General features: G+C 43.7%; 1 protein-coding gene across 2 annotated transcripts in view; it reads right to left on the reverse strand.

Annotated features, from left to right (window-relative positions):
- The window catches only part of PDCD6 (programmed cell death 6), a 123,017-nt gene that overhangs the window by 35,474 nt on the left and 65,980 nt on the right, over positions 1–21,563 (reverse strand). For both annotated transcript variants that reach the window (XM_085606912.1, XM_085606913.1), the window contains exons 2-3: positions 21,484–21,545; positions 4,164–4,208 (exon numbers count right to left, since the gene is read on the reverse strand). In XM_085606912.1, the coding sequence (XP_085463038.1) occupies positions 4,164–4,208; positions 21,484–21,545 (107 nt within the window). The remainder of the gene's footprint in view (positions 1–4,163; positions 4,209–21,483; positions 21,546–21,563) is intronic.

The raw sequence follows: 21,563 nt of genomic DNA on the forward strand, positions 1-21,563 counted from the left end.
CCCCCCCCCCTACTTTAACCAACCCACCAAGGTCCGTAGATCACCCACGTGCCATAACGTCATTCATTTAGGCACTCACCTGCGGGATATTTAAAGCTCCCTTTTTCGCACCTCGAGCACCCGGAGCCCCGAACTCTTCATCAGCCTATTATCTGAGCGCTGTTTCATCTTCCTTACCAGTAAGTCTGCCGTCGAGCTGCTGAGGACGACCCTGCGCCTGTTCCTCTTGCACAGAGATTCCGTTATTTAATATTTTGATTTCCCCCACCCACCCCCCTCCATTTTTCTTTTTAACAGACGCTGGAGCGCGGTCAATGGATTTGCGCCCGCTATCTTTTATCCACTGATTCGGCTGAATCCACGCCCTAAACTGCAACTTTGTTGCTGCAGAGTCCCATCTCTTTACCACGGTGACGCTATACACTTGCAGGCGTCTTTTCTTTCCTCATTAGCGCTCCGTATTCAGGAATTTACACCCCCCAGTACTCTCCATCATGATGGCACTGTTCTTTTTCACCTTCTCCTTAGGGACTACCATACCCGCCACGCTTTAACGCTTCTCCTACTTTATTATCACCTGTGATACTTGAGGATTCCTGTTCTCATCAACACCTAGCAGGACTTGTATCCACTCGCGATCGACTTCTATTAGAGGCAGAACTCTGTCAGACTGTATTTTCTACTGACTTAGGGCACTGCATTCATTGTGCGGTGAGTTGCACCACAGTTCTTTTGTGACCCCCTTCACCCACATTTTCTTTATGCCATCAAACTTATTTTGTGCTGTTATCTTGTATTTCATCAGGCCAAGCAACGTTCGCGTTTTCATTAACCTTCCTGGATTACTCACTATCATCCCAGCTTGTTCCCTAAGCTATTTGGATTCCACGTTATTCCATTTTATTTTACTCTTGGCTGACCAACATTATTACGTTTCTATTTCATCTAGCACTATTGAATTTGTTATCTTAGGTCTCATTTTTTGGCATATCTTTATTCACTTTATTACTCAGAGCTCCGCTTTTTTTTTTTTCATCTTTTCCCCTCTCTTTCCATCATAATTAACACTTTATGTCCCCTACACCAGAAATATTTGGAGGTCTCGCCTTTGGGACCTTATAAGTGTTTAGCCATGCAACAGTTGATATTGTTGCACAAAGGATATTGTGCTGCATAACTAAATACTTAGAAGGTCCCAAAAGCGAGACCTATTGGTTATGCCAATGCTTGTTTTCTGCTAGTTATGTGTCCTGTATGATCGCTTGCACCTTACTAAACCCTTGTTTTGCTGCTAATCATCGTGTGTTCCACGCCGAAAATGGCCCTTTAAAGTATTTAAATACTCTTGCACTGTTATTATGCTGCTGGTTATATTGTACTGTTTAGTGAATAGACAAATTATCGTTTTTCACCACATGGTTACTCTGCTCGTTATCTAGTACTGTATAGCGAATTGTCAAATTCTCGCATTTTATAATAAGGTTTTAATTCTGAAAGTTTTATGATATTAGATTATACATTTTGTATAAGTCCGCAAGTATTCATCATTGGTCATTTGACTTTTTATGGTTCGCTCCTCTTGGCACTCGAAAATTTATAGAATGGCTGCTACTGATATGTTTATTTGTGCTTTTATATGATATGTTATGACGAATTTAGGAGTGTAATGTATTTTTATGTGGAATTTTTCAGAATTCCAACTCATAATAAAATTAATTGAATTGCATTATTTTTACATTGCAAAGTGCCTGATTCTTGCATTACGAACTGCATAGCACTGCATTAGGACTGCATTAGATAATCTAGAATTGCTCATCAAACCACCAGAACCTACAAGGGCTGGCTGGCCTAATAACCGGCCAGGAGGAATAATATAAATACGCATATGTTGGATTTTTATTGTGTGGTCTCATTGTATATCTTTTTATATAAACTTATGCTTATTTTTCTATGAAACTAGGGTGGAGTCCTTTTGTGGTGTCATCATTGGGTCACTGGAAGCGTGGTTACAAATACTTTACACATTTGCTTTGAAGATAAACCTGGCTGCTCATGCCAAACTACCAAGGGGGTGAGCAGGGGCTATCTGAGAAGGTGTCCCTCCTTTCTCTGACGTGGAAGCGAGGGTCCCTACTTGGCCTAAGGTACCTACCTCAGCCAACTAGGGAATCCCGGTTCTAACAATTACACAAATTATAAAAATTTCACTTGAGCAATCTAAAACAATGGCACCTATGAAAATGGACAACTAAGGATGTGGGGGGGGAAAATGACGTGGCCAGCGCTGTCCCCTCCATACAGTTTTTGTTGTCATAGCAAATGGAGGGGGCAACACGGACAACGAATGGCAACAAAGACCATAGTTTGCAAAATTACTGAATTTCTCAAAATTTTACATTCTGCAATTTTAGTGTATTTTGTTTGCCAAAATACAGCTCTTGAGAGATAAAAAGGAGGCTGGTTCGAGTAGGAAACGTCTCACCAGGAGAAACAGGATTTAAGATTCTTAGATGTTTAATTCTGGCATTAATTTCAATTTATGTAGAAGCTATAGTTTAAACCAGGCAAAATGAAGGAAAAGACAGCAAAATATGGAGCTTATCTTTGTTTTTAAATCTTACATTTATTTTTGTTTGCTGTGCTATTAACAACTTGTGTTTTTACATTATTGAGCATGAAAGGGTAAAAATAACCAAAATAAGCATTAAACGGTTTGTCAACTACACTGGCAGCTACAGCATACACAAACTTGATTTGGGTATATTATGGTGCTGCAGGCAGTGCAATATGGCGAATAGGGTTGTGGAGGGGCTTGCGCTTTGTTTCAGGGTAATGTTTTCAGCTTTTTTTTTTAAATGACAACTGATCCTTCGTAGCTTCAACAGATAGAGAAAGAGGGTTCTACAGGCTAGGGATGGTGACTGTAAGCAATCTGCTGTATAAACTGGATTTTTGGAGTTTAGATATTGCCAGCCCATGCCTTCCTCCCTGGTGGGTCTTAAGCTTTGTAGGTAGATGGTAAGTTTTTTTGATTTTTTTAGGTTTTTGGCAAACACATTCGAGCCATAATGGCCGAGGATACAGGTATGGTATTATTTACTACATATTCATTAACCAACTGGCACAGTATTTCCTTACCCCCGCCCCTCGAAGTCCTGCATGCCCCAAAGAAAGCCCTCGATCTAATATATCTACAAAACCCACTGAGTATTTGTTAAGTCGTATTTCCATAAATTCAGATTTCACTATCCAGGTTATCCTTCATAGTAGGCACATGTGACAAGCCAATCCCTCTATATTCTACCCATCGCTGCCATATCTTTAGGCGCTTTTGTGGGCAGCTTTGTGCTCGGAAAACACTTATCTCCAAACTCACGCAATAGTCCATTGCCTGCTTCCATGCCCCCAAAGCTGGAGGGGCAGTAGCTTTCCACATCTTAGCAACATTTCCCTTAGCCAATGTAAATCGGAGTAATAGTAGGTATCTTTTATAGCGGTTTCCTCCTGTTCCTTCGTGCTATGGAGAAAAACCAGCTAGGAGTCTAGTGGAACCTCCCAAGCTAGCACCTCTGCCAAACATGACGTCACCCCCTACCAAAAGCGGCCTGGTAGACAGCTCCAGACTGGTTTTTTGGACTTTTAATGCTTTATTGACAATTTACAGCTAGGCCAATTTGAATCAGTTATGTAACGTCAAGCTGATATGGTTGTACGACGCTACAATGCAGGTAAATACATCGTATGCAGTTACCACGCATTTTGTTAGCATGCATGTTTTTACCACGAATGTGCATTTAAAAACGCATGCCATTATCACACATTGTTTTTAATATACAAAAAACAATGTATTTGTGGGGGGAGACCCCCCCCCCCCCACCTTCGGACTTGCATTAAATGCGTGCTAAAGGCACCATGGGGCAAAAACATTGTTGTAAAGGCGTTTTACCCTATTTTTGATACTGTTCACAAGTCACATTGCTGGGATCTGAAAAACTGTGCATAGACTGAAGGTCATTTTTCCCAATATTTGTGTAAAAGGAGCTGCAGCCAATGAAGATACAAAGAATTGAAAGGCTGCTGTGATTCACGTTATCAGCAGGTTTATTTTTGAGTAGTCAAAGTCATTCAACTCGAATTTCATATTACTAGAGATATACACTTACCTATGATGGATCTGACAGTTGCTGGATTAAATGGTGTCCACGTTCCTGAAAAAGAATAGGGGGCATTTCATAACTCTTTGAGAAGGCAGCATTTTCCAAACTAAGAGACAGCATTATAAAGAAAATACACAATTATCATATAAGGATTTAGCTGCAGTTCAGTCAATCTAGTCTTTATTCAGCAAAAGCCTTAAAAGCAACACAAATATACAGTACATGGATAAAGTTGTGGGATACAAAATATCTTCATAAAAAAAAAAACCCAGAAAATAAAGTGCACAAAGCATGTCGGCATAACCGACATAAAAGGTTTTGTTTCGTTTCCTGATAATAAAAGCCACTTTTATGAAATTTAAAATTGCATAACAAGTCTCTATTGAACCAAAACACTGCAGGAACCAAAGTCCTTCCTCATGCTGTCTCGAGTTTGTATTGTGTAAAATATGAACCAGAAAGAGGGAACGGGGCTGAAATCAAAGGGCATAACAAGATAAAGTGACTTGCGCTTTGGTTAGACATTATCACAACGACAAGGAAGTAAATTATGCTACCAAGCCCCCCCCCCCCCGCAGTGGTAAGACAAGCTCGAAGTGCAGAGTGCGTAAGATAAAAAGGGCAAGATAAAAACAATAGGTAGGGTTCATGATCCAGTCTAAATATAGTTCCAAACTCCTTGTTGATACTGACGAGTATGTTACAATGGTCTCCAGACACAAATTTGTGCGGTGGTTTAAATAATGCTGTTTGACTACTTCTGTATGTTTAAGCGTGATCATATGTGGATTTCTGTATAATTCTGGGAGGCCTAGAATCTCAAAAGTTTTCCTCACATGTGAGATTCAAGGAATCTGGTCTGCCCTATCAAGAGACAGGCAATCAGAAATGCAAGTTCTAACATGTGATGCCTTCGGGGATCCGAACTCTTAATCCAAAGTAAAAAGGGGGCAAGCCCGATTGAATCCTCTAGATATGGAATCCCTAGTTCCTTGTGGCATATAAAAAGGTGGCAGTACCACCAGCGACTGACAATAGTCTACGAGTAAAGTGGTTTTCAACACGCTGGAGGATCCCCCCGCTACAGTAACCCCTAAAGCCCTGCACCATATACTCCTGCCAAAATGCATTTACTTTTATATAGACTTAACATCTCTTTGATTGGTTTATGCCTTAGTCTGTGTGAAAATCTCAAAGTAGCATCAATTTCCCTGCTAAAATGTTGGTATCTTACAGTTAGTGATGGAGTCCAGCTAAAAGATGAGCTAAAAATAATTTCCAAATAATGGAAGGATTTAGTCTTATCTAAATGTGTCCCCCCCACACCCAATCCCCAATAACAAAGCGCTTAGACTTTGTGATTATGCAGTCACAGGTCATAATATAAGAGTGTGAATGGGCAAGAAGCACCACTTCATTCGCATATAATAGGATGGGTACAGATTGTCCTCCCAATGTGTGGTGTCTCTTTTTCTTTATCCACTAGATGTTTATTGATTTCATTTATAAAGAGTAGGGAAAGAAAGGGCGCCAAGATGAACTCCTGTCCAACGCTCCAAGTGGAGCTAATTTGGGGGAAACATTCCCTTGAGGAGTCATAATGGACCCTAACCGTTAGGTCCTGAAGCATGGTGCCCATAAATATAAAACCTTTCTGTCATCCATGATTCTAGGCAGCAAACAATTTCGAAGGCACTAATAAACCTAACTCAGTCAGGATTTGTAATTTTTGAGCGAGCTCCCACAATTTTCCAAGAAATAAGGCTAAGACCATTTCGTATGGGACAAGAATCTTGAACTGTGGGCAGTTCTGCTTCATCCTTTAATTGACAAAATCTACATAACGAAGGGTCAGTTTCAAGATCTTGTGCTCGGGACAGCTTTCCTACACACAGTGATTGAGAATCCCCATAGTCAAAGATTTAAAATCAGCATTCCCTAGAGATTGACACCAGAAAAATCAATTACTCTTTCAGAGGGAATTCAATAAATCGCTTCAATCTTTTCCATGCATCATATTGGCTGCTTACTGAAATGTTGTAGCGGTCCTGCATAGGATCACGCACCTCTCTGTTCAAAGACAATTGTTTGCTGAGTGGAAAGCAAGCCTGTAGAAAAAACCTAGAGGGAGTTCAAGTATGCCCTCCTGAGTTTTAGCCAGGTAGTTTAAATAGCGGACGAGAGCATTTACAAGTTTTGGGTCTGTAAAGTTTAGGACCACGCAATCACCAACTGATTTTATGTTAGACCGGCCAATCCACCCAATTCTGCGGGTGAAAAGAATTTCATTATGCTAGTCCCCCTGTTATCCAGATTTGAACCATGGTGAGCAGTCTTGCGTTTTAGAGACTCAGTATCCTCCTCTATCCCACAAGTAATTGGGGGAACATTTTAAAACACAATCACATAAGAGGTACAGACAGGTAGGAGCTGCAAGGGCTCTGTATGCCTGCAGGTATTGTGATTTTGATTAGAGTTACATTTTTTTAGACTAACCATCTTTTGTACATAACCGGTCGTGCAAGCACTTTTGACACCCCTTGGTCTCTGTTGGAAATATGCGCCACCTAATGGGCAACGGGTCCCAGCTTATGAGGCCCATTTTAAACAATTTAGGTTATTTTTTATGTTTAACTGAAGATCTCGGGATCTACAGTCCCGAATCCTCAAATGCCATGTGGCGGAAGACTGGGGTGCCAAGATTGCCAGTGACAGCCCACACGGATTCTTGTTGTGCCGTAAAGAGTCCCTGTAATGTCATATGGCATTTTTCTCTGCTGGTCCGTTTCCATCTTACAGGACTGATGTGCCGATTATAAGGAAATACATAAACCACACTGACTGTGCAGTTTCGGGCTGATTTTGTGCTCATTGTATGTGTTGAAAGTTTTTCTCTTCCAACTGCAGCACCCTCAAGGCCACGTGTCTCACTATAGACTGGAAACTTTTAAGCAAAGTTCAAAGAATTACTATCTGGGAAAACATCTACAACATGACCAAGTTCTCGATTTGTTGTATCTTGATTTTAGTTCACACAAGGTTATTATAATATGCCTTTTTATCATTCACGGTGCACAGATACATTTCCCCCATTTGTCAAGTCATTTACAATGAAGACCTATTCACAGTCCATGTCTATAAGCTAAACTTTGCATTAATTACTCTTAATAGCCGTTAGTCTAGCTTTTCGCAAGTTGAGTTGAGAATTATAAGAAAGCAAACAATGTAACATTGGTATGCTTTGTGCTAGCACATGGAACATTTCATCAGTAATTCTGTTTTAGGTTCACTTTGCTCTACAAGGACCACACACAATTTGCAAGTCCAGGAAATAGACATAGATGCTCATGAAGGAGATGCCCATGGTCATACCGCAGCCCTATGCTCATCACAACAGGGAAGCTCTGCTCCTCTTCGGCAGTCAGCACCCATGCATGCGTGGGCAGAGTCTTGGACATCCTGTAAACTATTTCTGCAGTGTGTGGCTGTCTGGAGAGGGGACTAGAGGTGAAGGGTTGAAAGAGGCAGGAAGAAGGGCTGCTGTGTACTTTCCTACCAGAGCATGCGCAATCCTAGAGCCTTAGGCAGTTTAGGAGCTTCAACGCGCCTCCAGTTACAGGGAGTGCAGTAGACCCCAGCCCAGTAAAAGAAACCTTGCCAGCGCCATCATGACTAGCGTAGAAAGATACATTAGAGGCGTCATTTTCTTGAGCCACCCTACGTTCTCACATGAGCTCGATGTTCATAGGAACTAGCTGTTTGGCTTTGCCAATACTGATTTTCTTAGGTTTTTGTAAAACGTTATTGTTGGGGGAGAAGCCAGATATTTGCCAATATAAAAAAAAAAAAAAAGATTGGCTGAAAAAACTAAAATATTATTTTGACTCAAAAACACACATTGTCTTTGTTATCCCTGGCATTGAAAGGAATTACTTTGTTTACGGATGTGCTCTCGTGAAAGATCAGAATTTAGTTAAAGTGAACTTAGAGAGGGATTGCAATGGGCCGACCAAACACCCTTTGCTGCATGCAAGATCCAGTGTTGGGCAGAAGAAAAATGTGAATGACACAACAGATCATAGGATAAGGATAATGACTTACATTTTATATATAAATTTAGTAAAATCACAAGGTTTAACGCCAGACCTAAAAATGCACAAGCTGAACAATATTTATGTCACATTCTGATGGCTGCTGTAATGTGCAAGATTTGTTCCTTGGGCGGCAAATAATGTTAAATACGTGGTCATCACACTGCCTTAATTGGCTGCACAAAACAAATAAAATAAAGTGATCTGTTGCAACTACGTAGAAGATGCCACACAGGAAATGTCAACTATCTATATGTATTGATTTGATGCCACACAGGAAATGTCAACTATCTATATGTATTGATTTTGATTTATTTAGTGTCTTTCTTAGTAACAAATTGATTTTGTCAATTAAGTTTACGGAGAAATTGTCTTAAGGATTCAACAAACTGTGATCGCTGAGATTTATGTAGGTCAAATTCCAGTTATGGTGTTTGTAGGAAAGTAATCCCTTTGGCATGGTTACCCCTCACTTTTTGCCTGACTCGGAATGCAACTTTGACTGAATGTGCACTGGGTTCCTGCTAATCAGGCTCCCAGTGCATGTATTCCTTCCCAAACCTATACCTTTGCTTCCACAATTGGCACACCTCTGGCCCACATACAAGCCCCGTGTAAAAGGTACCAGAGGTACCAAGGACATTGTGACCAGAGAGGGTCTCTAAGGGCTGCAGCATGTATTATGCCACCCTAAGGGACCCCTCACCATACACATGCACACTGCCACTGCAGCCTACATGTTTTGGTGCAGCTAAAAGTAAAGAGTAGACCGGGCACACATCCCTGTGTGGCAGGCTTGCCAGCACTGCAAGAGGCAAGTCACCCCTACAGCAGGCCTTACAGCCCTGAGGTAGGGTGCACTATGCCTCTTGGAGGGCATATCTGCATGAGCAGATATGCCCCTAGAGGGTATAAGGCCATTCTTAGGCATTATAAGTGCACAGTGAAGTAATACTGTGTACATGGGCTGCGAGCTGGTCAAAAGGAGTTCCACAGCTCCAGGATGGCTTCACCGAATCCCAAACTGTTTGGTAGCAAACATCTAAGATTAATGAGCCCACAATGATGCCAGTGTTGGGTTTATTAATAAATGCACTCAGAGGACACCACGGAGGTGTCCCCTTAAAAAACCTACCAAACTGCTAGTGTGTAGCTCACTGGTCTGCACCAGCCTGCCACTTCCAGACAGGTTTCTGACCCCCTGAGGTGGCAGCCTTGTGCTCTTGTGGGTCAGAAATAAAGCTGCTCTGGATGGAGGTGCTTAAAACATACCCCCAAGCAGGAACAACATTTAGGGGCACTGAGCCTCAAAGGCTTCCTGACCTTTTTTAGGTCTCGCCTGACCCAGCGCATGCGCTGGTCTGACGAGACATTTAGTAGGTGGGTTTAGAAAGTGCTACCCACATTTTTGTGCTGGCTACAAGCTTCAGTGCACGGTGGCGTGCACAGCTGCTCCCCGCATTCCCCCTCCCTTCTCGCCCAGCCATCTGCCTTTCCTGCGCTAGCCTTCAGCACCATGCCACTCCCCCCGCTGCTGCGCGCGCATCCCTAGCGTGCTTTAGCGCGTCATCGCGATGACTTTCGCTTAAGTCTCATGAATACTTGCGTGTTTTTTTATTTTTTATTTCGCACTCCCGGGCACCATTTGGAGCCCAGCAGAAAGGGCGCATTGCAACCTTGACCGCCTAGAGTAAATCCATCCGTTTGTGGCCATTAATATAGGTTTACGACAACTTTGTGAATCCGTTCCCGTGCTTTTAGCATGTGCTTTTTCTGTGACCAGTCTTGTCTTCAAGTGCACGAATCCAATTTTTGTGTCTAATTGAAGTGAAATAGGACTGCAGCTCCCCTCCCAGAAGGCACTCTTTTGCCAAATGTAAGCTGAGAAAGGAAACATGGCTTCCTGCAGACATGCATTCAGGCCAGTGCCGCGATTCTTCATCTCATGTGACCTAATTGGTGGAAGGCTCCATGACATGTACAGCAATCGCAGCGTTGTCTCCGTGTGCATCAAAGCTAAGGTGACCCGGCGCAGTGAAAGTCTCGGCTGAGCCATGCATGCCCGGCGCAGTGAAAGTCTCAGCTGAGCCATGTGACGTGCTGTGTGATACTCCCCTGTTTTTCCATTTATGACCACGACTGTGCACTCAGAGCTGGTGGTATCTGTTTGTATTAAACAGTAAATACGGATCAGTCAGTGGCACTTGTGATAGGATGTACATGGATTGGCACTGTAACTGGGCGCCAGAAATTTCATGCTTAATGAACTTTCACCTAGGCTCCGGTGATCATGAAGACGGTGGCTGCTAAGTGAGTGCTTGCCTCCGTCCAGTTCCCACATAGTAACACCGAAATTTCACCACGTCGGGTAATATACATCGCTCCTTTGTGGACGGGATCAGCAGAGAGGCCAGGACCTGACGGAGCATGGAACCATAACTCACCCTCCGCCCCTTCTCTCCCCACTCACCCCTGCATTTGGTTTTTGCGGGGACGCGGCACTCGCTTTCTGACTTGTAACCTCAGCTGGTCAAGTGTAAAGTGGCGTTACACATCTTTTATCTTGTGTCTGTTTTTATGTACAGTGCTGGCCGTAAAGTGAGGAAGAGCGCGCAGTCGCTGCCTCGTCATTAGCAGGGCTTAACCTTCCAACCACACCCACAGATGCTTTTAGAAACTAGAGCAAGCAGCAATGACGTGGCAATTTTTCATTATTTTCATTTCTTTCTTCGCTGCGTCTTCGTTTTGCGTTATGTACTCAGGATTGTCAGGGTGTTTGCCCAGCACATGACCATGTTCATTTCCCAGCAGTGTCACAGAGGGCTTCTGCATCAGAGTGGCCAAATTATTTCCCCAACTTATGTGAGCAGTATTTGCCAACTAGTTGGCAAGTGTGTTTACCCAGCAGCTTACCACAGTCTTTGTTAGGCAGTTTCCCTCAGTATTTGCAAATAGTTTACCACAGTGTTGTCCTTTAGCCTGTCGCAGTATTTTGCCAGCAGATAATCACAATATTTGCCTAACAGCTTGCCACTGTATTTGTCCTTAAGATTGCCTCGTGGCGCTCAGTAGAGGCCAGTCCCTTAAGTTATGGAGTACATGTTTCGTGAAGGATATGGCAGCCCCCCCCCCCATGTACTGCCCCTTCTTTCGCTTTGACTTGTACTAGTGTGACATGAAATTAATAAGACCCCCGAGTCTTAGTGAGTCCTAACGAGCCCATGTTACACACCAATAGCCCCACTGGAAAAGCCTTTGGGCAAACTCTAGGTGTTAAATATATTAACATATTATGGAATCTTTTACTGATCCAGCACCATCTCCCCTGGAGATGCCCTTGATCATTACTACCATTCCAGCAGAGACCCAGAAGGGCCATTGCACGATGTCTGAGCTTCTAGAACTTGTTCTCAACGATAGGACAGAATACCCACAAGAGAGCTCTCTGTGAAAACAGCCATCATAAGAGAAAATGGACTGACATAAGAACTCTATCTCCTTCAAGGCGGTACGTTTTTTCCCCTCAAAAAGTCACCACTAGTATTGCCATTATGTTTTTGACCATTGGATGAAATCACCACTTTTCCGCCATGTCCTTGCAAGCGTCACAGTTAATTTGAACATCCCAATGGTGACCGCACGTATATAGCCTTTAGTAATTTTATTTTGGTTTCAAATCTGTTTATTGAGTATTAATTGAACATACACAAAAACAAACATTGGCATAGCCAATAGGTCTCGCCTTTGGGACCTTATAAGTGTTTAACCATGCAACAGTTAATGTTGTTGCACCAAGGATATTGTGCTGCATAACTAAATACTTATAAGGTCCCAAAAGCGAGACCTATTGGCTATGCCAATGCTTGTTATGCTAGTCAGGGCCTCTCTAGCTAGTGGAGATGCCTGCCCTCTGACCAATACCCACTTTTGGCTGCAAGTTTGGTGGAAAAATTAGTTAGCAGGAGAGAGGTGTCCCCTCTCAGCCAGGACCACCACTAAGGTGCCCTGAGCTGAAGTGACACTCTCCTTTAAAAATCCTCCATATTGTTTGTGAGGATTTCAGCCAAATAGATTAGGGGTATGCCCCCTCCCCAAAGGGAGTGGACATACTAAGGGTGTAGTCGCCCTAAATGTAAGTAGCCCATTGGCTACTATCTGCCAGCACCTGTGATGCCCCCAAATGGAGTATTTAGGGGCACCCCAGAACCTTGGCCCTCAGGTTCCTGGCGACCTAAAGAAGAAGGACCGAAGAGCCGTACCAGTAGTGAAGACTCCAGATGACAACTGACTTGGCCCTAGTCCTACAGGCCTGTCTGCAGCCCTCAAAGAAACCTGCTCCAAAAAGCAACTTGTCCTGCAGGCCCAGCAACCTCCAAAACCTTGGGAGGGCCGCCTGCCTTCCTCAAAAACTCCAGAGGACAGCAGCCCTGTCCACAAAGAAACCAACAACAAGAACTGAGGTGCCCTGCTGAACTGCACAAGCAGGCCCCTGGACCCACCTCTGCACCAGACACCTCTGGCCCGAGTCGAAGTGGTCTTATTGGTTCCAAAAAGGTTACCCAGTGGTCCTGATCCTTAGTCTACCCCGGTGTGACCTCTCCTGGACTCCACGACAATGCCAGCTGATATGGGGAGATACCCCGAAACCAGTCCTAGGATGCTCATTTCTGATCCAGGGAGTTCCTGCCTTGGCAGTTTGGGTTAAACTGTTTCCGTGACGGGCAGGGTCAAGACTGATTTGCATATGGCTGAGTCCAAACTGGGGTGGCGTGGTGGGCAAAAAAAACAATGGATTAAACCCAGATCTGCTGACTGCGGGTGCATGTTTGCATTGTTCAACATTTAGTCCATCATCTGTTCTTTTTGCTTTTGGAGAGCTGGAAAGTGGCCAGAGCAGATGAAAGGGGAACCACCCCAAACCGGTTCCATTGAGCAGCACTGGAATATACATCCTCTGTCTAGAAGTGAAGGCCTTAGTTAATTCCCAAAACTGTGATCCAGTATTTCCGGTCTGCCGAGTGGCATCATGAACGGGATGGGACATCAACTTTGTAGGAAATCCAAGACATGGCTATGATGAATATTCCTCTTCCCGATTTCCAAAAATTGTCGTACAACGGACCTTGCTTGTTTAAGCAAAATAAGACCAGGTGCGATATTAAGAGTTACTTCCGTGAGGGTACGAAAAAAGGATGTGCACACGTAATGCGATAAATAAAAAGCCAAAACAAATACAACTTAACTCCGGAAGCGAATAAAAAAAAAACACAACCCACCAAATTAAGCATTTTAAAAGTAACGCAACACCGCGGAAATACGTAAAAAAATAGTATTTCCTTAAAAGATTGACTTTCTTTTAAATGACGGGCTAGCAGACAGGAGTTAAACACGCTGTATCATGTTCGTGTAACACGTGACGCATCAAGTTTTTTTTCCCTGTGGAAGCAAAGCATGTTCTGAAATAGGACATGTTGAATACTGCAATGAAGCACAGTTCTAAATTGTAACAGATTTTTCTAAGCCTCGATTCTTTCCAACAGAACTGCGGAAAGCGAGTTAACAGAGCATGTTTGTGATTTACAGAGAAGGCCAGTTTCTAACCCGCTTGGCAAAACAAACTGCTCCCCGCCCAAGGCACACATTTTTCCTACTTCTCAGAAGAGACCTGCACTGTCTGAAGGTGGTGTAAAATAAATCGCAACATTAGGTCACGCAGCAGGCTTACCGCAGCACGCCTCGTTCACAGGCAGCTTTAACTGGTACAAACGAGATCTTAGTGACAGGACCCAACGCGTAGTAACGCTAATTACGGGTGATAAATTATAACTAAACATTAGGTTTGGGTGCATTATACTGTCCTTGTAACATCATTTAACATCATAGATCAATTGGGGCCCTTTGTAATGGGAAACAGTTTTAAACTAATATATTTATTGGGTTTCACATCAAAACAGCATACAGCATCATTAGGCACCCCATCAACCTCGTCAAAGGAACTCAGCATTGCCCGCACAAAGGTAAACAAAATACCGAAAAGGCATGGATTCCATCATTTTAGAGAAACAAGTTTAAGACCTTTGAGTCCTGACACCTCCTCGGGTGGGGTTTCAGGGTATGGACTACGAGGCACTAACCCCCTCAAAAGCTTACAGGGCACCCAGTCGGAACATAGGTGGCTACATAAATTTAGAGCAAATTACACAGGAGTTGTGTATTGAATTTCGACAACTCAAGCAGCAGAATGAGAAAATAAGCTAAATAAATATCTTGGGTGGATACATCCCTGGTTTGATGTGATCCCCTCCAAATCCCCGCTGCCTGATCCAAGTATATCCAAGTAAGCATCTTTTGAGGCTGCCTAAATAAACTGGTCTGGGATCCTTGACGTAAAAAGTAATTCCTCAATTGGGATCGGGTGGCAGGTTTGGATTCAATGTTTGTACAGTGACAACCCGGTTAAGATTTGCTGTGGACAGATCTATCAGCAGTGGTGCAGTGTCAGCTAAACCTGGCCATAAAGCAGAACTCCTCGGGCTGCTAGAAAGCTTGCATTCAGACAGTACCTTAGAATTATTTATTAATATTGTTACACTATGCAAGCGCAACATTGCAAAACAGAGAAATAAAGAGGCTTGGGGCTTTGTGAACGGTGCTTCAAAATGGATGGGTGCATGACCCTAGTGACCATGGTAGCACTCTTATACAGCGTCAAAGGTGGGCCATAGAAAAATAAGATTTAAAGTCACTGGATTTCCCATCTTAAAATCAATATGCCATACAGCATTCCTAGTTTTTTTTTTACCCTTGATGATGTACGAAAAAGTAACATTACTATACACTGAAAGAAAAAGAAGGAAAAAAAACACACACACACTCCATATCCGTCGATATGTCATGACTTACAAGTGTAACACTGAAAATACCAATAACTTACACTGTAAAAAAAACAAAATTAAAACTACATTGATTTAAAAAAAAAAAAAAAAAAAATTCGCATGCTTTAAGGTCACAATCTTTCATTGGTTTAAAAAAACAGCTGGGGAAAATAACCTTGCAGATAACTACTGTTTACTGACCATATTTTGGAATAAAACATAGGCAAACTTCTTCTGGTCTGGTTTACAGATGGGCCTCCTCAACAAGCTTTTCAAGGCGATGTTCTTTTTTTTTTTTTTTACGGGGGTGGGGGGGATGCCAGGTAAAAAGTTGAATCTCCTTACCGTAATACAATGATCCCGAGAACATATCTAGCTCACTAACATACGCCCCCCCCACCCCCCCCCATCTTTGAAAATAAACGTGGGTGGGGATGGGTTATTATCATGTAAATAATTTATATTAATAAACAAATGCTGGTTTCAGGGCATGTTTGAAAAATATTTACAGTACATTCATTTGAGGTCTCCTCTGGGTTTGCACTCCTTTACACAAATAACTCACCACGGTGGCTCTTGGTATTTGTATGGAACTGTTCGCTATAGGCTTTCACTATGTAGATGAGAAGATCCACAAATGTCTGCACATTTACCCCCAACTTAGTTAGGCGAAGAACTCAATTTGAGGAAATATTTACTCAGGCCAAAGAGTAGATGTGCAAAGCCCCAAAGGTAATTTATCACGGTGACTTTTGAATACTTATAAGCCTCATAGCGAGCAAGATTAAAACATCATCCAGAGCAACAATATGAAGCCTATTCTTTGAAGAAGAAAGGAGATGATAATGGAAAGTCCTGGTCCAACCCCAGCAAAGTTTTTAAAACTTATTTTATCACTTGTATCATGCTCTCTGAAAATGAAATCGCACATCCGTGCCTGGCGGACAGGTAACCAAATAGGAGAGAACCAATGGACATGAAAAGTTACTAAAAATGTTTTCGGTACTTTATGAAGCAACACGAGTGAGAAGTTGGTGGATCTCGAGGTGATGCTTTCTACGACCAGGAGGGCAGCACAGAGAACCTGTGGTCCTTCCTAGGCTTCAACTTAGTTTGCACAGTGTGACGCCAGCAGGATCAGGCACCAGACTGAAGGGAGGGGATGGATAACATAACTTGAGTGACAAATGCTTTCTTTAAATCTATGTATAACATTTTTTTAAAGGTATAAGACACACATTTTACATTTGTTGTCAGTAAGGGGTTTCAGACTAAAGACAGAGCAGTTCACAATATAGTCCCTTTGTGCGTAGTTTTATTTTAAGAGTCAGCTTGGTATTACTAAAGCTTACAAGGTAACATCAAGGGTCAGCACGAAACTCCTCAGAAGTTGATAGTGTCATGCGCTTTACGTGAATGTATGATTAAACAGGAAGCCGAGTCAGGCGAGTCAGGCGCTGCAGTGGGTGGAAGGAGAAGCGCCGTGACCCCCGGGCACCGCCCACTCACCTAGGCCACGCTCCCCTATCTGCTATATATAAGGATGTGCTGTTTCCGGAAGCGCAGCGGACGGGCGCAGCGGGCGTGCCGGCGGTGCGCCGAAGGCGCGCCAAAGGCAAGCCCGTCTGCGCCCGTCCACGACCAACCGGGACCAGGGGCCACAATCCCTGGCCCCCACTTACCGTAGGTCAGGACGTATAGCTCATCAGACATCCATAACATAGGGGCTATGGTGGCTGTTCACTGCGCACACATCTATTCACCAGCTGAACTTCCCCCCCATTGCCTTGGATGTAAACACTCTTTCTATAACACCACAGTATTAGCCACGACGCAGGAGTACCGCATGTATTTGCTAAATTGCAGGTCACTCCCGAGACATAGCACACAAATCGCCCTACTGCTAGAGGAGCGCAAGCCGGACGCCGTCTTTTTGACGGAAACATGGCTCACCCCCCAATCAGAGCCACACATAATCTCAGCCTTACCCTCTGGCTTTCAAATCCACAGACTGGACCGGACAGAGGGGAGAGGAGGAGGTTTGGCTATTATACTGAAAGACCAGTACCAATGCCGCACTACAACTGAAACCATCCCCGAATGCGAGAGCTTAGCATTTAGTATTGACTTCACTGCTAATAGCTCCTTCTCTGGCACTCTAATATACCGTCCCCCAGAGCCGGCCAAAATGTTCCACAGATCTCTTCCAGACATCATAGCTAAACGAGCTATGTCTTTAGATAACTATACAGTGCTAGGAGATCTTAATTACCATTTCAATACTTCCACAGACCATACTGCTATGGAACTAACAGATGATCTGGCAGCCTTACAGTTAATCCAGCAGGTCACAGCCCCTACCCATGAAAAGGGCAATTTACTTGACCCGATCTTTAGCAACTGTACTGAGCTGATGGTGGGCCAACCCACTCCCCTTCCCTGGTCCGATCACTTCTTAGTCCCGCTGACCTGGTTCACTCGTAAATCCCCCCCGCCTGCCCCCCAAGTGAAAGCTAAGAGGAACTGGCCTAAACTTCCCATGGAGGTGTGGTGCAGCAACTTAGATTCCACCCGCCCATCCCTCTGCACGGACCCCAACTTGGCGAATAAGGATTATGAGGGTTGGATCACAAACTCATTGGAGACTATTCTCCCTTGTCGGAGATTTACATCAAAGAGGCTGCATAAATCAGCTCCCTGGTTCTCAGACACCTTAAGGGAGAAAAAACGCCTCTGTAGGAAACGAGAGAGAGCGTGGCGCCTAGATTTCCTACCCGGAAAAAAGCTTCAATATAGAGAGGCAATCAAGGCCTATAGAGATGAGGTAAGGACGGCCCAGGCTGCTTACTTCGCAGATAAAATTATGGAAGCTAAATCCAAACCCAAGGAAATCTTTCACTTGGTAAAAAAATGCACTAGATTAAACACAGCCATACCCCTGCCAAAAACGCAAGATCAGTGCAACGAGCTAGCGGAATTCTTCGATAATAAAGTTTCCCAGATTTATTCTTCTTTTCCGACAGTAGCCTCAAATTCTGGAGGAGCTGAGCAAACACTCTCGAGACACTCCACTCTCCCAGACCAACCAACTCTTGAACATTTCCCACCTCTAGACCTCGACACCTTGAATAAACTGGCTTGGCAAGTCAAATCTGGCTCTCCACTTGACCCAGCTCCACCGGAGATCATGTTGCGGGCAAGTCAAACCACTCTGCCCGTAATCTTGGATCTATTAAATTCCTCCATCTCATCTTGCATAGTGCCCACTGTATGGAAAAGAGCCATGGTACGGGCACTGTTAAAAAAAACCGAATCTTGACCCAGAAGATCACGCCAGTTATCGCCCAATCTCATTGCTCCCTTGGGCAAGTAAGATCTTGGAAAAACACATAAATACCCAGCTAATTCAGTTCCTTGAGAACAACCTGCTATTAGACACGACCCAGACAGGCTTTAGACCCAAGCACGGAACTGAAACTGCGCTGTTGGCAGTCACCGAAGAGTCACGGAGGATACTGGATCAAGGAGGATCAGTGGCAGTGATCCTCCTTGACCTAAGTGCAGCCTTCGACACGGTCAGTTACACCACCTTACTGAACCGTCTCCTCAACATCGGGGTAACAGGCAATGCACTGAGGTGGTTTGATTCTTTCCTGACTAACAGATCTTTCCAGATCTTTGACGGGGACACAGTGTCAGTCAGCAAATCACTGAGTTGTGGGGTTCCGCAGGGCTCCTCCTTGAGCCCTGCGTTGTTCAACATATACATGAGACCACTGGCTGGGGTCGTCGAATCGCACGGTATTAAGATCATATCATACGCGGACGATACCCAGCTAGTGGTTTCATTGACGCAGGAGGGCAACAGGCAAACCCCGCTAGGCCTGAGGAAATGTCTAGAGGAGGTTAAAGGGTGGATGACAGCTTCCTCCTTAAAGCTCAACGGGGATAAAACTGAGCTTATGCTCCTGGGCCCAGTGTCGCCAGTGCCATTTATCTCCTTATGGCCTTCCTGGCTGGGCACTCCCCCTCCCCCCAAAGAAAGTGTAAAGAGCCTGGGAATTTGGTTGGACAAAAGTCTTACATTTACCCCCCAGGCCACTAAGCTATCTGCCACATGCTTCGGCCTGCTCAGAACACTCAGGAAAGTTTTGCCCCTTTTACCAATGGAGGCCAAACAGGTGGCAGTACAAGGCCTGATACAGTCCCGGCTGGATTTTAATAACGCTCTCTACGTGGGAGCCCCTGAGATGACCCTACGGAAGCTACAGGTGGTGCAGAACTGCGCAGCCCGTACCCTGCTTAAGATCCCACGTACGCAGTCAGCCAGACTTGGACTAAAAAGTCCACACTGGCTGCCGGTGAAGCAGAGAGTGGCTTTTAAGGCATTGTGTATTTCACATCGAGCCTTCTGGAAAACAGGTCCAGCAATAAATGACAACCTAGTCACCCGCTACCACCCAAGCAGAAATCTTCGCTCCACGGAGGCTTTCTTGGCCGTGGTGCCGAAAGTTAAGAGAGCTAGAACTGGAGGCAGGATGTTCACCCTGAACGCCTCAAAACTATGGAACTCACTTCCTCTACAACTCCGGTCCAACCCTAACTTGCTCTCCTTTCGCAAACAATTGAAGACCCTTCTGTTTGCCAGGTCCAACGAGTCCTAAACTTCTACTGCACCGCCCAGCCCTGTCTACATACCTAGCGCTTGGACGCCCGTGGGGCAGCAATCGCGCTATACAAATCGATATACAATACAATACAATACAATGTTAAACTGTGCTTGTGTCAGTTAAGGAAGTGCCTCGTTCAACTGAAGTAGTTCAGTAAAGTCTTACAATCAGGCACTACCATTACCGGCATTAGAATTACTGAAATGCAATGTTACTTGTCGCACTTTAAATACAAATTCAAAGGGCAAATCTGAGATGATTCCAGTTTAGAATGTGTCTTTTACCAAAATGTAATTTTCTTTTGGTGAGAAATTAGCCCAGAAAACAAACTATTTTTCTTAATCAATTATAAACAACGGCACAACACAGGAATCACTTTAACGTGTGGTCAGGCTTGGCAAGGTCTCACTTGCCCCATCACTACAATACTTGTTTTTCAACTATTACTACCAAATGTCTATAGGATATGGTTTATCCGATATACTGATGGATGTAGTTTATCTGGATGTAGTTTATTTGATCACCGTTGATAGTAACTTTTTATGGCTACCCTTCTTCTACAAAAGATCTCCAAGCAATAACACTTCATACATTTTATCTACAAGAACAACTCCAAAGCAACAGAAATCTTGTGCTCAACATACCACCCTTACTGGCTATGGAAACACACACACACATCGAAAATATACAACGGATGGCTGCTGCAGAACCTTTCAAAACATTGGCCTCATTGTAAAATTTGGAGCAGCACAAAGGGTGGCTTGTAGAATCCAACAGCCCAACCACAAAGGCCAACTGAGATACAAGTAAGTGTTATCGAAATTACTGAGAGAAAGAAGAACGTTAACCACGTAAAACCAACCATAAATCGCCTTGCAGTGCATACAGTGCTTTAGCACCCACCACCAATAGTTAGATAATTGTGATGTAGATGCCTCGCTCCCATTTAAACACAGTTAAAATGCCGAAAAACGTACTTTACAGCATAAGTTACTAGGCTCGGATGGTACCCATAACTATAAAAGATGTCCGATGAATCTATTAAGACATCTCTCTGTTCGAGCTGGTGAACATCAGATACCCCCAACCGCCACCTCTTTCAGTCTCCGTATGGATAAAAACAGATTACAATTATGGATTGACAATTAGGTCTTTGGTGTCAAGGGGAGATGCCACTCCGCTCCAGAAGTAAAACAAATGCAAACTAAAAAGAAGAATCAACACTTTTGCACACAAAACTACAACATGGTTTATTTGAGCATTTATCTCCTAACTGGTTGACAAACTACCTTCTTTTTCTTTAAGCTAAATACTCAAGTGTTCTAAAATGTTAACTACAGCATTGCTTAGTCTTGTTCCACAAGCCTTCTCATACTTTTTTGTTTCACAAATAAACATGCATTGAGTGTCCACTTCTGAGAGCCCCTCCTTTTTTTGGGCGAACAACGCTTAGCTTGCTGGGATTTTTGAGTCCGTACTTGCAAAGGTTAAAGTAAAACTTAGTGTCCCAGAATGTAACACTTCATTTGCTAACATGTGAGAGTGGCTTAAGGAGTCCTTCACATCATGGAGCCACTTTGTAGCTATGATTTGGGAGCATAACATACCAGCAGTAGTACTGTAACCAGTGAAAGTGTAGGAGCTAGGCAGAATTCCCACCTAAAATGCTAACATCTTAAACAAGACCTACCATTAGACAGCGCCTGCTGGAGTTCATTTTCTTCTATCACTCCACTTCGGTCTTTATCAACCCTACAAAGAAAAAAGAAA

Source organism: Triturus cristatus, chromosome 5_2, assembly GCF_964204655.1.
Source record: "Triturus cristatus chromosome 5_2, aTriCri1.1, whole genome shotgun sequence".
Taxonomy (NCBI): domain Eukaryota; kingdom Metazoa; phylum Chordata; class Amphibia; order Caudata; family Salamandridae; genus Triturus; species Triturus cristatus.